The following is a 19,140-nucleotide window of genomic DNA, read 5'->3' on the forward strand; positions in this document are numbered from 1 at the left end:
AACGCTAAATTGGCCGTAATGTGTGAATATGAGTGTGAATGTTCTCTACCTGTGATGAAGTGGCGACTTGTCCAGGGTGTACTCCGCAGGAATGCAGCTGAGGTAGGCTCTAGCGACTTCGAAAGGGATAAGGGGTAGAAAACGGATGTATGTACACCAATTCTTGCTGGAGGAGGATGCTACTACTTATTGTCAATGATCATTTTAGTAACTTCAACCTCAGCAGCAGTTCTACGAAAGAAAAAAAACCATATCAGAATCGGGTCAGCGGGTTTATTTATCACAATCATCACAAGCAACCTCGGCGTGCATCAGTTGACAGCGGTTGAACAAGTTAAAGTAAACAATTACAGTAGAGGAAGAAAGTAAAGTTTAAGACCTTGTAATGAATCCGGACCACTGATTTAGTGCCTCCTCTGGTGGTCAAGTAAACTGCTAAGTGCTAAACTAGAATAAGGCCACTGCGCATTGAAGCTTGCTACACAAACTCTAAGATCCGCATGAAAAAGGGTTTATTTTGTTCCAATAAGAGGGAATGATGACAAGAGAAACATCTCTTAACCTCACTGGAGTTAAAGAGGCAAGATGGTCGACAAGCAAAGACGCGAAAGCGAAACAAAGATGGCTGCTTGTCGATTGCGTAGAATCCACCACTGGCGAGACAAACGTCTTTGTAGCTCCGCCTCTCACTCTTTCCTCTTCTCTCCTCAAGTTGAGCAGTGGAAGCTCAGTAGCGGTAGTGGTCCGGCTTGAAGGGGCCCTCCTTGGGCAATCCCAAGTACTTAGCCTGGCTCTCAGTCAGCTTGGTCAGCTTCACACCCAGTTTGTCCAAGTGGGCGGCGGCTACCTGCTCGTCCAGCTGAAGACAAAACAAACTGCGGTCATTTTCTTTTTTTTCAATGATGGCTGCATGCAGGTGTGGAAAGCAGTCGTTAACAATTCTTTAAAGGCCTACTGAAACCCACTACTACAGACCACGCAGTCTGATAGTTTGTATATCAATGATGAAATATTAACATTGCAACACATGCCAATACGGCCGGTTTAGTTTACTCAATTACAATTTTAAATTTCTTGCGGAGTTTCCTGTTGAAAACATCGCGGAATGATGACACGTGTTTGTGACATTGGTTGTAGCTGACATATTAGCTCAGCACCACTTACGGCTAAAAGTCGTCTCTTTTCATCGCGCAATTACACAGTATTTTGGACATCTGTGTTGCTGAATCTTTTGCAATTTGTTCAATTAATATTAGAGACGTCAAATAAAAATGCTGTTGGTGGAAAGCGGTGGATTGCAGCTGCCTTAGCACCGAAACACAGCCGGTGTTTGTTTGTTGTGAAGCTTTAACACAGAGCGGTCAAGCGAACATGTTTCTCTACGTCAACCAGCAAGTTTTTGGATGGGGAAATTGTGATATTAAGTCGGTTCTTACAGGAGACTTGAGTGGATTACGCGACCTTATCCTGCAGCTAAAAAAGGCAGCTATGATCTTGGCTCCTTGGCTTCTCTCAGAGACACTGGCGTTCACCGCAGGCATCCGACTTTCAGGTATGACTTTATAATCTCACTAAAATGCTATAACACAATAAGCAGATAAGGGATTTTCCAGAATTATCCTAGTAAATGTGTCTAATTACATCTGAAACTCTCCCACTGCCGCCGCCTGGAGCAGTCGCCTCTTCTTTTATTAGTGCTTCACTCTGACTTTCCTCATCCACGAATCTTTCATCCTCACTCAAATTAATGGGGAAATCGTCACTTTCTCGGTACGAATTGCTCTTACTGCTGGTGGCTCACATTGGAGTATGTGAGGAGCCCTCACACCGGTGATGGCAGGCGCACAACGTCTGCTACTTCCGGTACAGGCAAGGCTTTTTTATTAGTGACCAAAAGTTGCAAACTTTATTGTCAATGTTCTCTACTAAATCCTTTCAGCAAAAATATGGCAATATGGCGAAATGATCAAGTATGACACATAGAATGGATCTGCTATCCCCGTTTAAATAAGAAAATCTCATTTCAGTAGGCCTTTAAAGGCATTTATGTAGTCTGTATTGAACATCATCTGCCTTCTGACCTTTTTGGGCAAGAAGTAAACTCCCACAGGATATTTGGCAGTATTGGTCCACAGTTCAATTTGAGCCAGAACCTGCAGGAGGCACAGTAGTCAGCTAAAAAGTATAAATTCATCAAGCAGACATGTGACCTTGTTGACAGAAGCACCTGGTTGGTGAAGGAGTTGCTCATGACAAATGACGGGTGACCCATGGCGCAGCCCAAATTGACCAGCCTGCCCTCAGCCAGCACGATGATGTGACGGCCGTTTTTCATCAGGAAGCGGTCAACCTAAGGACCACCAAAGCACATGTGATTATGACCCAATTATCCTAATAGTGCAATTGAGTAGTTTACATTATTTTGACTTTGGAAACTTAGGACACACATTTTGACTTCTGAAATTTTAACAGTTTCAATACTATTTTTCCAGAAGGTCAATGAGAACATGGTCCTTCATATTTAATCACTGTGTTCTTAAATTTCTACATGTGCCAATTTTTAACAATGTTCTGCAGTCTTAAATTCATTACAAGTGGTGAATTACAACCACTGCAGTTAGTCTTTCCCCTTTTGCCAAGTAGCCAAGATGGCGATTATTGAGGGTGGTAAGAGTCAAACACTGCATACTCCCCATTTTGGCCAGTTTGAGTGCAACATCCGGTTACGGACGCTGCATTTTACCGAACTGCTCAGAGTGAACTCACATTTACACTCAAAAGATGAAGTCCCGATACCAATATTTTGGTACCGGTAACAAAATTATTTCGATACTTTTCTAAATAAAGGGGACCACAAAAATATGCTTTATTTTAACAAAAAAATATTACGGTACATTAAACTTATTTTTCTTATTGCAAGTTTGTCCATAAATAAAATAGTGAACCAACAAGATAACTTGTTTTCTATTAGTAAGTAAACAAACAAAGGCTCCTAATTAGTCTGCTGACATATGCAATAACAAATTGTGTCATTTTCTATTCTATTATTTTGTTAAAATTAAGGATAAGTGGTAGAAAATGAATTATTAATTTACTTGTTAATATCTGCTTAATTTCTGTTTTAACATGTTCTATATACACTTCTGTTAGAATGTAATAATCATTTATTCTTCTGTTGTTGATACTTTACATTAGTTTTAGATGATACCACAAATTTGGGTATCAATCCGAGAGGTGGCGGACCGGTACTTTTCAGAGGCGGTATAGTACCGAATAGGATTCATTAGTATCACGGTACTATACTAATACCGGTAAACCATACAACCCTAGTTCACAGTTCACAAATGAACACTTAGTCAGTGAAATGCCCTGACTAAATGTTTGTTTTGAAAGACAGCCCAGAACTGCACACTCACCATTGTGACTGTTTTTGAGTGCAACATCTAGTTACAGTGCAGTACACAGAGCAGTGTAAGTATTAAGGTGAGCTGGTTGAGACAAAATCTTTCACTACCTCTTACCTGAGGTTTTATGTTGATTTTCTTGGCTGCGTTTTTGTTCAGCCAGTTCATGTCAATCTCGCAGTCAAAGTGTCCAATGTTGCAGACGATGGCGTCATCCTTCATGTTCTCAAAGTGACTGTATAAGGCCCAAACAAACTTGAGCTAACATTTTATAAGAGAATATTTTATGGTAATTGATGAGTGTGTGGCGCCACCTACTGGCCCTGGATGATGTCCTCACAGCCAGTGGTGGTGACAAAGATGTTTCCTTCCAGGCTAGCTTCATCCATTGTTGTTACCTCAAAGCCTACACAACAACATACTTTATAAACAAAAATGCCAAGTTTAAAAAGGAGGTAGAGCGGTGCAACCTACCCTCCATGGCTGCCTGAAGTGCGTTGATGGGGTCGATCTCTGTGACGATGACGCGGGCACCGAAGCCACGCAGGGCCTGGACACAGCCTTTGCCCACGTCGCCGTAGCCTGCCACCACAGCCACTTTCCCGGCGATCATGACGTCTGTGGCGCGCTTGATGCCGTCGATGAGGCTCTCCCTGCAGCCGTACAGGTTGTCAAACTTGCTCTGTGGGAAGAGTCAGGCTGCTGTTAGTGCCATGAAAGCTGCACCTTCTGGAATCACTGCTCACCTTGGTGACGGAGTCGTTGACGTTGATGGCGGGAACCTTCAGCTCGCCCTTCTTCATCATCTTGTACAGATTATGGACACCTGTGGTGGTCTCCTCTGAGAGGCCGCGGATGCCTGCCAAGAGGTGGTCGTGTGAACACAGAACATTTCTGATAGTCGAGCTTCAGTGAGACAAAGACACGCATGTGGATGGTTAACACCATGCTGAGTCGTCAATGTGAAGACTCAGTGTAGATGACCACCTTTGCTCTCTGCCACCTTTCGACACAGCTGCAACATGGAGGGCTGAGCTGCAACGCCTCAAGGGGCAGCAAACACCAACATGCTCCTCTCGCAAGTTAATACAACGTCAACAACTTCAAGCTTTAATTATACTGTACATCACAAGCACCAAGCCAAAGATCTAAGCTAAGCCCTTACCTTTGGAGGAACTATCAGAAACTGTTTTCGTGCAACATAAGGTGGCAAGAAATACTGTACATCAATAAAGAATAAATATAATATGATAATAATAATAATAATAATAATAATAATAATAATAATAAGGGTAAATAACTACAACAGTACGCTTCAGTAACTGTCCTGGTTCCTAACAGATAAGTTAAAATAATACATAATTTTGGCTGTAGAGAACATAAAAATCCTGTTTATTGAATAAATCAAAAATATTGAAATTCAACAACAGTGAATTTGCAAACAGCTAAAATTATGCACAAAGCAAACTATAACCTGCTACCCAAGAATGCACATCTTATTTTCTCAACATGAGAAATATAACCTCAGAGAAAAAATATAACTTAAAATGTGCATGCACGTAAAACTCAAATATATCAGTATGTGGAATTAATTTATGGAATGAATTAAGTAAATAAATGTATGTACTAATATGATCCAATTTAACAAACTGTTCACTGTTTACAAAGTACAAAGAAGAGCCATGATGAACATTCTGAACTTACTGATAATCCCTTTCATCTCACTAGATGAAATACAACTTACTTCTCCATTAATTTTTTTATTGTATTGTATATTTAAGGAGTATATTGTGAATAAGTTGAGAACAGGAAGTGAACAAAAGTGTTAGCAATTGCTATATAATGGAAAAGGGGTAGGATTAACCGCATGGCCCATTACAAAAAGACTCCAAATAAATAAGCTCAGCTTCTTCCTACTCCTGTTCGACTATGTTAAAAAGAGAAACTGGAAATCTGGATGTATTATGTTGTACCGGTAATTGTATTCATATTCGGAATAAACTCAAATTATTCCTTAACCTTGTCAAGTGTCAGCATAATTTAAATTTTTCAATAACTCATTGCTGCTGTGCAAACGCAGAAAAAACTTTTAGTTGGAGGACTTAGTCAGTTCCCCTTGGAAAATGGGCTATAAAAAGCAGCCTTGCACTAATTTAATTGTGTGTGTGTGTGTGTGTGCCCGCAGACAAGAGAGAGCATGTGTGTGTGTGTGCATGCATTACCTGTCAGCAGCTTGGGATGCTTCTGGTGGACCAGGTTGGTGAGATCTCCTCCATCGTCCAGGATCATGTTGAGGGGTTGTCCATCTTTGAAGTAGAGAGTCTGCTCGATGCACCACATGTACTCCTCGTCCGTCTCACCCTTCCATGCGTACACTGTGTGTGCGCACACACCATATTAGCTCATAGAAGCAGTGAGTGTAAAGCAAAAACTAATACAGTACGTGGCCTGGAGGTTTTATGTGATTATTTACTTAACCGCACCGAAAATCCTTGTGAAGTCTTATCATGCACATGTCGTGTTCCCAATGCTGAATGCAGTCAGTACCGGGCTTTATGTTGTACAAATATACAGTGGAACTTTTTTTTTTTTTTTTAAAGAAAAAGCTTTGTGATGTCAACATTTTGGTGTTTTTTTCTCATTCTGCTTTTTAACATTTTCCAAATATTTTCTGGTATTGTTTTGTAATGTTCCTAGGGCAGTGGTTCTTAACCTTGTTGGAGGTACCGAACCCCATTAGTTTCATATGCGCATTTATTGAACCCTTCTTAGTAAAGAATAAAAAATTTTTTTTTCAAATTCAAGACAAAGTTATGTGTTTTTGTTAACACTTTAGTATGGAGAACATATTCTAAGTAATAAAGACTTAATTTAGTTATTTGGTTAGGGTTAGAGGGTTAAGGTAATAATGAGGCCATGGCGAATAAGGCATTAATACGTAACTACTTAATGATGACTAGTTAAGGGCCAATATGTTACTAATTTACATGTTAATAAGCCACTAATTAATGGTGAATATGTTCCCCATACTAAAGTGTTACCATGTTTTTTACTGGTGCACAAAATGAACTGTGCATGAACATCACCTTGTTCAAAGAACAAAACCAACACAGTGCAAAAACTCCCAACAAATTACACACCTGCAAACAAGTCAGCTGTTGTCGTATCGGTAATACGCCGATAGGGAGAAGTTTTTATTGAGACGATAAGTCGGGTGTGTTTTAACCTCCGCCGAACCCCTGAGGCCGACTCACCGAACCCCTAGGGTTCGATCAAACCCAGGTTAAGAACCACTGTCCTAGGGCCAATGACAAAAGAGTCAGATGCCACAGATAGCCCTTGTGCTGCACTTTGGCACCGCAGCTGTAGAAGCTAACCGTTTATGGTTACTATAGTCATAGTACTGTAGTAAATTTGTTCATCCTACGGTTATAAATGGGCACGAGTCACATGAATGTGTTGCGTCAGCACCGAAAGTAGTAAAATCTTCTGTTCACCTGGCGGCTTTATCCTGTGTGACAAAGAGGTGATAAAAGGGGAAGTTATTCCTTACTTCTTCCTTCCTTGTTTTAATATTGGTTACGGCCTTTGCACATGTGACAATGTGAACTTTTGGATACACAATAAATCAACACAAAATCCGTAGTTCAGAGCTTTGTTAATGGATGTGAGTATTTGGCTTGTAGCAGGCGAACGATAATGGTCATGGTTGAGAGAAGAGTTGTTTGGTGCTACAAAATGTTTAGTGTGTTGCAACAGTCAGTCTTAATACAATGTTGCAGCTCAATGATTTTTGTGCACAACATGCCACATGCATATTGCGAGTTAAGTGGGTGTCGTGCGTGGACGTACTCAATGGTTAAAATGCATGCTTGTGGTGTTTGGTGTCACTTTTGTCATGTCAATATGTTATTTTCTCATTTCACGATCAACTGGTTGCCGACCCATGGTTTAGTTCCACAGCATCAAAACATGCACAAGTGAAGTGAATTATATTTATGTGGAGGTCTTTTTTCCCCCCCGAGATTTACAGCGCTTTAAATTGTGAAACCCAATATCTACATCTTTTTTAAGCTACATAAATCAATGTGGGTGGCACTGAGAAAAAGTTGTGCCCAAGGACACAACAGTGACTAAGATGGCGGAAGCTGGAATAGAACCTGGGACCATCAAATTGCTGGCACAACCGCCCTACCACCAGAGCCACGCCTCCACAACTTCCTGTTTAGCATTAATACGGATTAATCAATCCACCAAAAGAGAGAAAATGCATTTTGCCTTAGTTTCAAAAGTATGGCAGTATTAACCTTGATTTTACCACACTTATTAACACCACAACTATTATCCTCTCTGAGCTGCCACCTTAACGTGGTAGAGGAGTTTGCGTGTCCCAATGATCCTAGGAGCTATGTTGTCCGGGGGCTTTATGCCCCATGGTGAGGTTTCCTAAGGCAAACTGGTCCTAGGTGAGGGATCAGACAAAGAGCAGCTCGAAGACTTATATGAAGAACACGAACAAATGACCCAGATTTCCCTCGCCCGGACGAGGGTCACTGGGGCCCCGCCCCCCCTGGAGCCAGGCCCGGACGTGGGGCACAATGGCGAGCGGCTGGTGGCCGGGCCTGTGCCCATGGGGCCCGGCCGGGCACAGCCCGAAGAGGCAACGTGAGTCCCTCCTCCAATGGGCTCACCACCCAAAGCAGGGGCCATAGAGGTCGGGTGCGATGTGAGTTGGGCGGCAGCCGAAGGCAAGGCACTTGGCGGTCCGATCCTCGGCTACATGAGCTAGCTCTTGGGACGTGGAACATCACCTCGTTGGGGGGAAGGAACCTGAGCTAGTGCGCGAAGTTGAGAAGTTCCAGCTAGATATAGTTGACGCACAGCAAGGGCTCTGGAACCACTTTTCTTGAGAGTGGCTCTCTTCCACTCTGGCGTTGCCAGCAGTGAGAGGCGACAAGCTGGGGTGGCAATTCTTGTTGCCCACCGGCTCAAAGCCTGCACGTTGGAGTTCAACTCGGTGGACGAGAGGGTAGCCTCCCTCCGCCTTCGGGTGGGGGTACGGGTCCTGACTGTTGTTTGAGCTTATGCACCAATCCTCAGCTCAGAGTACCCACCCTTTTTGGATTCACTCGAGTGCTCCCCCGGGTGATTCACTCGTTCTACTGGGGGACTTCAACGCTCATGTTGGCAACGACAGTGAAACCTGGCCAGGCATGATTGGGAAGAATGGCCGCCCGGATCTGAACCCGAGTGGTGTTTTGTTATTGGACTTTTGTGCTCGTGACGGATTGTCCATTACAAACACAATGTTCAAACATAAGAGTGTCCATATGTGCACTTGGCACCAGGACACCCTAGGCCCCAGTTCCATGATCGACTTTGTAGTTGTGTCATTGGATTTGCGACCTCATGTTTTGGACACTCGATTGAAGAGAGGGGCGGAGTTTTCTACAGATCACCAAATGGTGGTGAGTTGGCTGCGATCGCGGGGGAGGATGCCGGACAGACCTGGCAGCCCCAAACGAATTGTGAGGATCTGCTGGCAACATCTGGCAGAGTCTCCTATCAGAGAGAGTTTCAATTCCCACCTCTAGAAGAACTTTGAACATGTCACGAGGGAGGCGCTGGACATTGAGTCCGAGTGGACGATGTTCCGTACCTCTATTGTCGAGGCGGCCGATTGGAGCTGTGGCGGCAAGGTGGTTGGTGCCTGTCATGGCGGTAATCCAAGAACCAGCATCCCTCACCAGCGGTGACGGATGCCGTCAAGCTGAAGAAAGAGTCCTATAGGGCTCTTTTGGGTCATAGGACTCCGGAGGTAGTGGACAGGTACCGACAGGCCAAGCGGTGTGCGGCTTCAGCGCTCGCGGAGGCAAAAACTCGGACGTGGGAGGAGTTCGGGGAAGCCATGGAAAACGACTTCCGGACAGGTTCGAAGCGATTCTGGACCACCATCCGCCGCCTCAGGAAAGGGAAGCAGTGCAGTGTCAACACGTGTATGGTGCAGATGGTGTTCTGCTGACCTCGACTGCGGATGTTGTGGATCGGTGGAAGGAATACTTCGAAGAATTCCTCAATCCTACGAGCACGTCTTCCTATGAGGAAGCAGTGGGGCTGAGGTTGCCGAGGTAGTTAAAAAGCTCCTCGGTGGCAAGGCCCCGGGGGTGGATGAGATCCGCCCGGAGTTCCTTAAGGCTCTGGATGCTGTGGGGATGTCTTGGTTGACAAGACTCTGCAAAATCGCGTGGACATCGGGGGCGGTACCTCTGGATTGGCAGACCGGGGTGGTGTTTCCTCTCTTTAACAAGGGGAACCGGAGGGTGTGTTCCAACTATCGTTGGATCACAGTCCTCAGCCTTCCCGGCAAGGTCTATTCAGGTGTACTGAAGAGGAGGCTACGCCGGATAGTCAAACCTCGGATTCAGGAGGAACAGCGTGGTTTTCGTCTCGGTCGTGGAACTGTGGACCAGCTCTATACTCTCAGCAGGGTCACTGAGGGTGCATGGGTGTTAGCCCAACCAGTCTACATGTGCTTTGTGGACTTGGAGAAGGCATTCGACTGTGTACCCCAGGAAGTCCTGTGGGGAGTGCTCAGAGTATGGGGTAACGCGGGCTGTCTTATTATGGCGGTCCGCTCCCTGTACGATCAGTGTGAGAACTTGGGCCGCATTGCCGGCAGTAAGTCGGATCTGTTTCTAGTGAGGGTTGGACTCCGCCGAGGCTGCCCTCTGTCACCAATTCTGTTCATAACTGTAATGGACAGAATTTCTAGGCGCAGTCAGGGCGTTGAGGGTATCTGGTTTGGTGGCTGCAGGATTAGATCTCCGCTATTTGCAGATGTGGTCCTGATGGCTTCATCTGGCCAAGATCTTCAACTCTCACTGGATCGGTTCGCAGCAGAGTGTGAAGCAACTGGGATGAGAATCAGCACCTCTAAGTCAGAGTCCATGGTTCTCGCCCGGAAAAGGGTGGAGTGCCATCTCCCGGTTGGGTAGGAGACCCTGCTCCAAGTGGAGGAGTTCAAGTACCTCAGAGTCTTGTTCATGAGTGAGGGAAGAGTGGATCGTGAGATCGACAGGCGGATCGGTGCGGCATCTTCAGTAATGTGGACGCTCTATCGATCCGTTGTGGTGAAGGAGCTGAGCCGGAAAGCAAAGCTCTCAATTCGCGGTCGATCTACGTTCCCATCCTCACCTATGGTCATGAGATTTGGGTCATGACCGAAAGGATAAGATCACGGGTACAAGCGGCCGAAATGAGTTTCCTCCGCCGGGTGGTGGGGCTCTCCCTTAGAGATAGGGTGAAAAGCTCTTTCATCCGGGAGGAGCTCAAAGTAAAGCCGCTGCTCCTCCACATCGAGAGGAGCCAGATGAGGTGGTTCGGGCATATGGTCAGGATGCCATCCCAACGCCTCCCTAGGGAGGTGTTTCGGGCACGTCCGACAGGTAGGAGGCCACGGGGAAGACCCAGGACACGTTGGGAAGACTATCTCTCCCGGCTGGCCTCGGACCGCCTTGGGATCCCCCGAGAAGAGCTGGACGAAGTGGCTGGGGAGAGGGAAGTCTGGGCATCCCTGCTTAGGCTGCTGCCCCCGCGACCCGACCTCAGTTGAGCGGAAGAAGATGGATGGATATTAACAAAACACTATTTGAAGCTGTTGGCCATTGAAAGAAAGATTTGTGCATATTTTCGGACGCTTGTCATTGCAGTCAAATAACCACAGCATATATTTGGTAAAAGTATAAAATATATGAAAACAGAGAAATCAAAAAAAATATGCACCAATGGAGGAAAACCATGTCAACAAACGGCAATAGGTTAATAAAAAAATAATTAATTATTTTCACAATTAAATCTTTGGGCCAGGTCATAACTAAACATGTAAGCTTTGTAATGTGGAGATGAGTTAGGCCAGGTTCCACTGTAGATAAACATTCATAATGTAAGGAAATTAAGTGTTACCTGGGACACCAGACTTGGCAATGGCGGCGGCAGCATGATCCTGAGTGGAGAAGATGTTGCAGCTCGACCATTGAACCTGAAGACACACATTTACATTTTCCTCAATTTGGTTCATCTATAACTTATAAACCATCAACATCGGCTGATAATTTTTGTTTTATTGACAAGGATGCCCCTAAAGCTAACCAACACGCCAGATTGTAGTCAGCTGGAGGCGTGTCTTAATGAAATTAAACAATGGATGTCCGCTAACTTTTTGCAACTCAACGCCCCAAAAAACTGAAATGCTTATTAATCGGTCCTGCTAGACACCAACCTCTATTTAATAATACCACCTTAACATTTGACAACCAAACAATTGCACAAGGCCCCTTGGTAAAGAATCTGGGTATTATCTTCAACCCAACTCTCTTGTTTGAGTCACACATTAAGAGTGTAACTAAAACGGCCTTCTTTCATCTCCGTAATATCGCTAAAATTTGTTCCATTCTGTCCACTAGTGACGCTGAGATCATAATTCATGCGTTCCTTACGTCTCATCTCGATTACTTTAACGTATTATTTTCGGGTGTACCTATGTCTAGGATTAAAAGATTACAGTTGGTACAAAATGCGGCAGCTAGACTTTTGACAAGAACAAGAAAGTCACCCACATCTGCGGTCTTCTCCAAGGTTTCACATTGACTTCCCAGTGGGTTGTGAGTTTTCCCTTGCCCTTTTGTGGGCTCTGAACTAGGGCTGGGCGATATGGCCTTTTTTTAATATTGCGATATTTTCAGGCCATATCGCAATATATATCTCGGTATTTTGCCTTAGCCTTAACACTTGATACATATAACCACAGCAGGATGATGATTCTATCTGTCTACATTAAAACATTCTTGTTCATACTGCATTAATATATGATCATTTGAAACTTTAATGCAGAGAAGGAAATCCCAATTAAGTCAATTGACCAAAATTGTATTTATTAAAGTTATTAGCAGGTGACTTTTCAAATGATGCTACATATTAGCAGTTATGCTATTTTTGGTAGCAACGCTTGTGCCCCACACTTGACAAATTAAAGTTGTCCATTCGACATATTCCCACTTCAAGCCCAACCATCGCCAGACGATGGACCCCGTGTTGTTTTTCTTGGGAATTAATTCGTCCTTCATTTGTTACCAGATTCCCACCTTCTTTTGCACCTTCGCAACACTCCGCTAGCATCACGGCTAACCATAGCCATACTGCTAGATCTCTGTTGGGCGAGGGCGTATATGTATGTGACGTATGACATTACAGTATGTGACGTGTGTAAGAACCTGCGCTTACACTGTGAGAAGGAGACACAAGGAGTGGGAAGAGCCTGTAGTGTAATGCCCGCAGCTAAAAACAACTGCGTGAGAACGTATACTCGGATATTATAATATAGGCAATTTCTATATCGCACAGAGACAAACCCGCGATTTATCGCGTATATCGATCTATCGCCCAGCCCTACTCTGAACTACGGATGTTGTTGTGGCTTGTGCAGCCCTTTGAGACACTTGTGATTTAGGGCTATATAAATAAATGGATTGATTGATTGATTGATGTCCTGATTTGGGCATCCCTTTTAGGCATTTGTTATTACGGGCCATTTAAGTAAACTGATTGACTTGAGTAATTTTCCACATATTTGACCACAATCCTTAGTTGTGACATTTTGCGTAAATGCTTACCAAGGGATAGTTTTCTTTTAAAACAAAGAGCATAAGTTGTAGGATTGGACAATCAACCTAATATATCTGACCATTTAATGTAAAAAGTAAACTATTTGAAAACAGACAGTATTGTTTCCCCAGGTTCACAGCTTAAGGAAGTTGGGTGCCACACCCTAATATACTGTAACTGAATGTCAACAGCACACGTCCTTGTGTTGGTGGTCAACCTCACACCAAGTCGCCGTTAATGTGGAGACTCAGTGCAGAACATCCCCTTTGCTTTGGGCGACCTTTTGACATAGCTGTAACTAGGGCTGGGCGATATATCCATATAAACGATATATCGCGGATTTGTCTCTGTGCGATATAGAAAATGACTGTATAGTAATATTAGAGTATACGTTCTCACGCAGTTGCTTTTAGCTGTAGGCATTACCCTAAAGGCGTTTCTCAATCCTTCTCACAGAGATGTAAAACAAGCCCGCCTTCTTACATACATCACATACTGTCGCGCGTGTAGCGTCATACGCTCTCGCCGAGCAGAGAGGTAGCAGCATGGCTAACGTTAGCTGAGGCAGGTGGCGCAAGCAGAGCGGAGTGGAGCGAGTTGAGTGACATTACAAGAGAGAGAAGGTGCGAAACTGATCACAAATGGAGGAAGAACAATTAATGCCCAGAAAAACAGCAGCAGTCCATCATCTGGCGGTGGTTGGGCTTCAAGCGGGAAGATATTCAGCAGACAACATCAATATGCAAAGTATGCAGCAGAAGTGTTACTACAAAAGGTAGGAGCACTACTAATTTGTTCTTTCATTTAAAAAGTCACCCGCGAGAGAATGAAAATTATTTAATAAATACAGTTTTGGTCAATTGACTTGGTTGTGATTTCCTTCTGTGCATGAAAGTTTAAAAGTAGCATATATTAATGCAGTATGAAGAAGAATCTTTTAATGTAGACACAAAGAATCATCATACTGCCGTGATTATATGCATCAAGTGTTCATTCAAGGCTAAGGAAAAATATTGAGATATATATCGTATATCGCGATATGGCATAAAAATATCGCGATATTAATAAAAGCCAATATCGCCCAGCCCTAGCTGCAACATGGAAGGCCAAGCTGCAATGCTTCAAGAGGCAGAAACGCCTAGGAACATCACTGCAAACAACAAATGTTATCTTGACTACATTAGCCCTGTTCCACTAATACGACACAGTTTCATCGGCGCACACACACAGCTTAGAAACTAAAGAATTCTGAAAAATCCCACCTCTGCTCCAAGTTCGGTGAGGGTCTCAATAAGCACGGCGGTCTGTAGGGTCATGTGGAGGCAACCTGCGATGCGCGCGCCCTTGAGCAGCTTCGACGGACCATACATCTCCCTCATCTTCATCAGACCGGGCATCTCGTTTTCAGCGATATCAATGGCCTTGCGCCCCCAGTCAGCCAGGCTGATGTCAGCTGTGGGATGACACAGACAGGTGTTAGCACTAACGGATGAACTCACATTTTTCTTTGTCAACAAAAAGCTGTTAAGAGAAGGTGAGAAGAGGACACGAAGTAAAGCAGCAAGAGTCCAGCGCCACCATAGTTAGCAACTTAAACATGTTAAGACTATTACCACTGCTTTTTACACATGCATGACACCTAAGATTGTTCAAATGTGACTAAAACCTTGCTTGTTCACTTAAGGCAGGGGTCGGCAACCCAAAATGTTGAAAGAGCCATGTTGGACCAAAAAAAAAAAAGAAATCTGTCTGGAGCCGCAAAAAAATAAGTTTAATATAAGTGTTATAATGAAGACAACACATGATGTAAGTGTCTATAATGGCCTTCTATCAAAGGCCTCCGGAAATCTTCATTGACAGAAATGTTGTACAGTATTTTAGTTTTTATTCGACACATTTTTACATCATTGGAAATCATTAGTAAAATGGAGGCTTCTCCCAGGATGAAATAACTTCTAGAGATTATTGAGTCAGATGGGCTAAAAGGTATAGTTGTGTGTGTCCAAGTCTTCTAATGGTTTTATTAAAATCTTTGCAAGCAGGGTAACTTTTGCTGTGGTCTGAAACAATGAGGCACACGAACAACTACCAGAAATGCCTGACTAGCACTCTAACAAGTAAATAACATCAACAAAGCTCACCTTTGTGCATTCATGCACAGTATACAACATTTGGTGGACAAAATGAGACAAAGGAATGGCATAAAACACGTCTTTCTGGGGCACATCAACAAAGCTCACCTTTGTGCATTCATGCACAGTATACAACATTTGGTGGACAAAATGAGACAAAGGAGTGGCATAAAACACGGCTTCCTGTGGCACATCAACAAAGCTCACCTTTGTGCATTCATGCACAGTATACAACATTTGGTTGACAAAATGAGACAAAGGAGTGGCATAAAACACGTCTTTCTGTGGCACCATCAGAGATTGCTGAAATTAGTAGGACAAAACGGTGCTTGCCAAATCTAGTCAGTGAAGCATGTGTAACAAACAGTGAGATTTCCAACAATTAGGAAGGTTTGTGTCATGTTTGTTCTCGTACAATTTTTTTTTTTTTTAAATATTTTTCCTTTTCAACTAATCTCTAAAACAAGTCTAGGGAGCCATGAGGTCGGTGCTCTAGAGCAGGAGCAGGGGTAGGGAACCTATGGCTCTAGAGCCATATGTGGCTCTTTTGATGGCTGCACCTGGCTCAGATAAATTTTAGCTGACATTGCTTAACACGATAAGTAATGAATAAATCCGCTGGTAATCACAGTATCAAAAATAACGTTCAAAATATAAACCATTCTCATGCATTTTCATCCATCCATCCGGTTTCTACCGCACCTGTTCAAGAAGTCGCATTAATGGTAAGAAGTATATTTATTTATTTTTGGCTAGCCTCAAAATAACAATGTTATTAACAAGAATAAGAGACTTATTATACTCTAAAAATGTTGTTCTTTCTTAAAAATGCACGCATATAGTTGTATTCAGTGTAAAAAAAAAAAAAAAAAGTTGTATGGCTCTTACGGAAATACTTTTTAAAATAGTGTGCCTGTATGGCTCTCTCAGCAAAAAAGGTTCCCTTTTTTTTTGCTCTAGAGCAACGGGTTGCTGACTAAGGCATTTGATTGCCACAGTTTGAGCCTAGAACGGATTTTACTTCTAATGTAAAATACTTGTATCACATGCAAAAGGCAAACGTTCCTTTTATAGTATCAAAAATAGGTCAGTGTAATGATTTACGGAAAAAAAATTATATGAAACAAATTTCAGTAAAAAAAAAAAAAAAGAAAATCTGGTGATTGTTTCCAATGCAATAAATGGGATGATCATGTGGAAAGATTAGCTTCTAGTAAATCAAACACCAGAAGTTGATGGGTGCACTGAACAAGGTTTACTTTTTTACAAGTTTAGATGAGGGAAACGTTTAGACTTTGCCCTGCTGTTATCTGACTGCAGTTCATTGACCAACTTCTGCTGTCAATCTTTACATGCACCTTCGATGGGGCATACTTCTCCTACATGGACATTTTCAGAACACTGACCACCAGCAATGTCATCTTGCTTGCAGATATACCACAAAAACTCAATGTGGTATGAAGCACAGGTTAGTAGAATTAACAGCTGAGCATGCGGTCTGCTGCTGTCTATCATGCTGCCGAAAGACGAACCGCGAAGAATCATGGGAGTTGTAGTTTACAATGTGTCAAAGTGTGCTAACAAACTACAACACCCAGAATAACTATTCCTCATCTTGACGCTTCTTCAAATAAGACAACCCATTTGATTCTGGACGAACCACACTTACAAACTGAAACATACCGACAAATACCACAATGGTATTTTACAATTTAATACTAGTGTCATATTGGTTCATATAAAAATATACTTTTTTTGATTTACCAGCAGCAGCTGCTGCAACAGAGCACATTTCCAACAAGCATGCTCGCTAGCAAAGTGTCGAGCATCCTCGCTATGCAAACTCCACTTAAGAGGACAGATAAGCAAATAAGACAAACACTGACCAACTTTGTAGGCAAGTTTCTCGGACATGGTGACAAGGTGGAGGTTTTGTTTCGGTTGTGGTGAAAGAAGCAGCAGACCGGCCGACAACCACACGTACAGAAGGGGGAAGCTAACATGTCGGCTTGCTTTTTATTCACCAGACAGCTTCCTTGGATGGGGCGTGAGTAGGCGGGATTTACGTCACCAGTTCTTGATTCCCATTGGCTAAAGGCTCTTACCGCCTCGAAAATACGTGATGTGATTGGTGGGATTGCAAGGGACGCGGTCTTCTGGGTGATGCGTTCAAGTGTTGCATGTGAAGTTGGTGGTTTGGAGAGGCCACGAATTTTTTTTTAATAATCTCTTACAACACATCCTGTTTAACTCTCAAACTGCTTGTCTTTATATCCTCCTTGTACATTTTTGGCCATAAAAATATAAAATAGTTATCCCACTCAGGTTAACTTTAGATGGCAAACATTTTACAAGATGACAAACTTGAGGCAATTTTATTTGAAAGTATTTGCCTCATATTTCATGAACAAACTAAGGAGATAATGCAGATTACAATAACATGTGACTATACTAAGTGAATCATTACAAAGGTAGTTTCATTTTGATTTATTTGGAAATTACAGTATATGGGAGTGTACACAAAACTATTATTGGATAGGCTCACCTGGTGGAGTAAAATACATCACGCTGTCCATCTAAATCGTGCTTAATTTAAAAACATTCCAATTTATACTGTTTTAAGTTTTTCTGACAACATGTGGCAGGCAAACATTGAGGTCAAAAGTCAGAACAACAACTGCTAAACAGCCAAATGAGGTCAATTAAAATGTTCACGTGTTTTGTAAACCCATGAAAATCTTGATTGTATTATTAATAATCCGGGAGGCGGGAGGAGCTCAAAGTAAAGCCGCTGCTCCTCCACATCCAGAGGAGCCAGATGAGGGGGTTCGGGCATCTGGTCAGGATGCCACCCGAACGCCTTCCTAGGGAGGTGTTTAGGGCACGTCCAACCGGTAGGAGGCCACGGGGAAGACCCAGGACACGTTGGGAAGACTATGTCTGCCGGCTGGCCTGGGAACGCCTCGGGATCCCCCGGGAAGATCTAGACAAAGTGGCTGGGGAGAGGGAAGTCTGGGCTTCCCTGCTTAGGCTGCTGCCCCCGCTACCCGACCTCGGATAGGCGGAAGAAGATGGATGGATGTGTTTTGTATAAAGTCCTGCTAAAACACAAGTTAGTGAAGGTGTGATTGGATAGACTGAAGCCACATGTTGTCGAACAGCTGTTGGCAAGAGTCACGCTTGTCTTTGCATTAAAAGTCTTACTGGAAATGACCATGCAACGAACACATGTCAACAGAAAACATCATCATTTACCGCCATGTTATGTACGTTGATAACAATAAGTGTGGCGCCATCTTACCACGAGGTAGCGTGGCCGAGCGGTCTAAGGCGCTGGATTAAGGCTCCAGTCTCTCCGGAGGCGTGGGTTCAAATCCCACCGCTGCCAATACTTTTGAAATTCATTTGTCATCAGTTAAAATATGCTTTTTATATCCTGCAACCAATTTGCTTAGTCATCTATGACACAAATTCAATGTGTTATATTTTGATAGACCAGTTTATTGAACTGTAGTGAATTAATCTATGCTTATTTAATATCCAAAACAACTACATAACCTTCATATTAATACATGTTGTCATCCCTTGTTTTCTCTTAATTTCTAAAAATGCTGTCCACAGTTTCAATTTGGAACTGATTATGTGTACTTCGATTACTTCCTATTGAAACATTTGTATAACATTTCAAATACATTATTTGATGCTAAAGTAAAGTTGTGACTGGATCCATTATGAAAAGAGGGTTTCACTGATGGGCACCACGGTGGTAGAGGGGTTAGTGCGTCTGCCTCACATTACAAAGGTTCTGAGTAGTCCTGGGTTCAATCCCGGGCTCGGGATCTTTCTGTGTGGAGTTTGCATGTTCTCCCCGTGAATGCGTGGGTTCTCTCCGGGTACTCCGGCTTTCTACAACATCCAAAGACATGCAACTGGGAATATGTTGA

The 19,140-nt window shown here is 43.2% G+C and overlaps 1 protein-coding gene and 2 non-coding genes across 3 annotated transcripts; 1 reads left to right on the top strand and 2 right to left on the bottom strand.

Annotated features, from left to right (window-relative positions):
* Positions 1–259: 259 nt before the first annotated feature.
* ahcy (adenosylhomocysteinase) lies at positions 260–17,242 on the bottom strand. Its single transcript, XM_061875051.1, has 11 exons — positions 17,083–17,242; positions 14,327–14,517; positions 11,367–11,442; positions 5,627–5,779; positions 4,151–4,263; positions 3,879–4,086; positions 3,723–3,810; positions 3,522–3,639; positions 2,228–2,350; positions 2,082–2,153; positions 260–859 (listed from the first exon to the last, which is right to left on the bottom strand). The coding sequence occupies exons 1-11, from the start codon at positions 17,108–17,110 to the stop codon at positions 728–730; spliced, it is 1,302 nt and encodes a 433-aa protein (XP_061731035.1). The 5' UTR covers positions 17,111–17,242; the 3' UTR covers positions 260–727.
* On the bottom strand, positions 4,332–4,461 carry LOC133535730 (small nucleolar RNA SNORA17). The gene has a single exon (XR_009802312.1). It is a non-coding gene; the product is annotated as a small nucleolar RNA SNORA17 (small nucleolar RNA).
* Positions 17,243–18,502: 1,260 nt separating the features above from the next.
* On the top strand, positions 18,503–18,584 carry trnal-aag (transfer RNA leucine (anticodon AAG)). The gene has a single exon. It is a non-coding gene; the product is annotated as a tRNA-Leu (tRNA).
* Positions 18,585–19,140: the final 556 nt, after the last annotated feature.

This window comes from Nerophis ophidion, linkage group LG16 (genome assembly GCF_033978795.1).
Source record: "Nerophis ophidion isolate RoL-2023_Sa linkage group LG16, RoL_Noph_v1.0, whole genome shotgun sequence".
Classification (NCBI taxonomy): Eukaryota; Metazoa; Chordata; class Actinopteri; order Syngnathiformes; family Syngnathidae; genus Nerophis; species Nerophis ophidion.

Bases quoted from the DNA above. Each gene is read 5' to 3' on its own strand.
- ahcy (XM_061875051.1), bottom strand. From the start codon at position 17,110: ATGTCCGAGAAACTTGCCTACAAAGTTG. The intron at 4,264-5,626 runs GTAATGCATGCA...ACCTCTTGGCAG, and splicing joins GCATCCCAAGCTGCTGACAG to GCATCCGCGGCCTCTCAGAG. The intron at 860-2,081 runs GTCAGAAGGCAG...TTTTGTCTTCAG, and splicing joins TTTACTTCTTGCCCAAAAAG to CTGGACGAGCAGGTAGCCGC.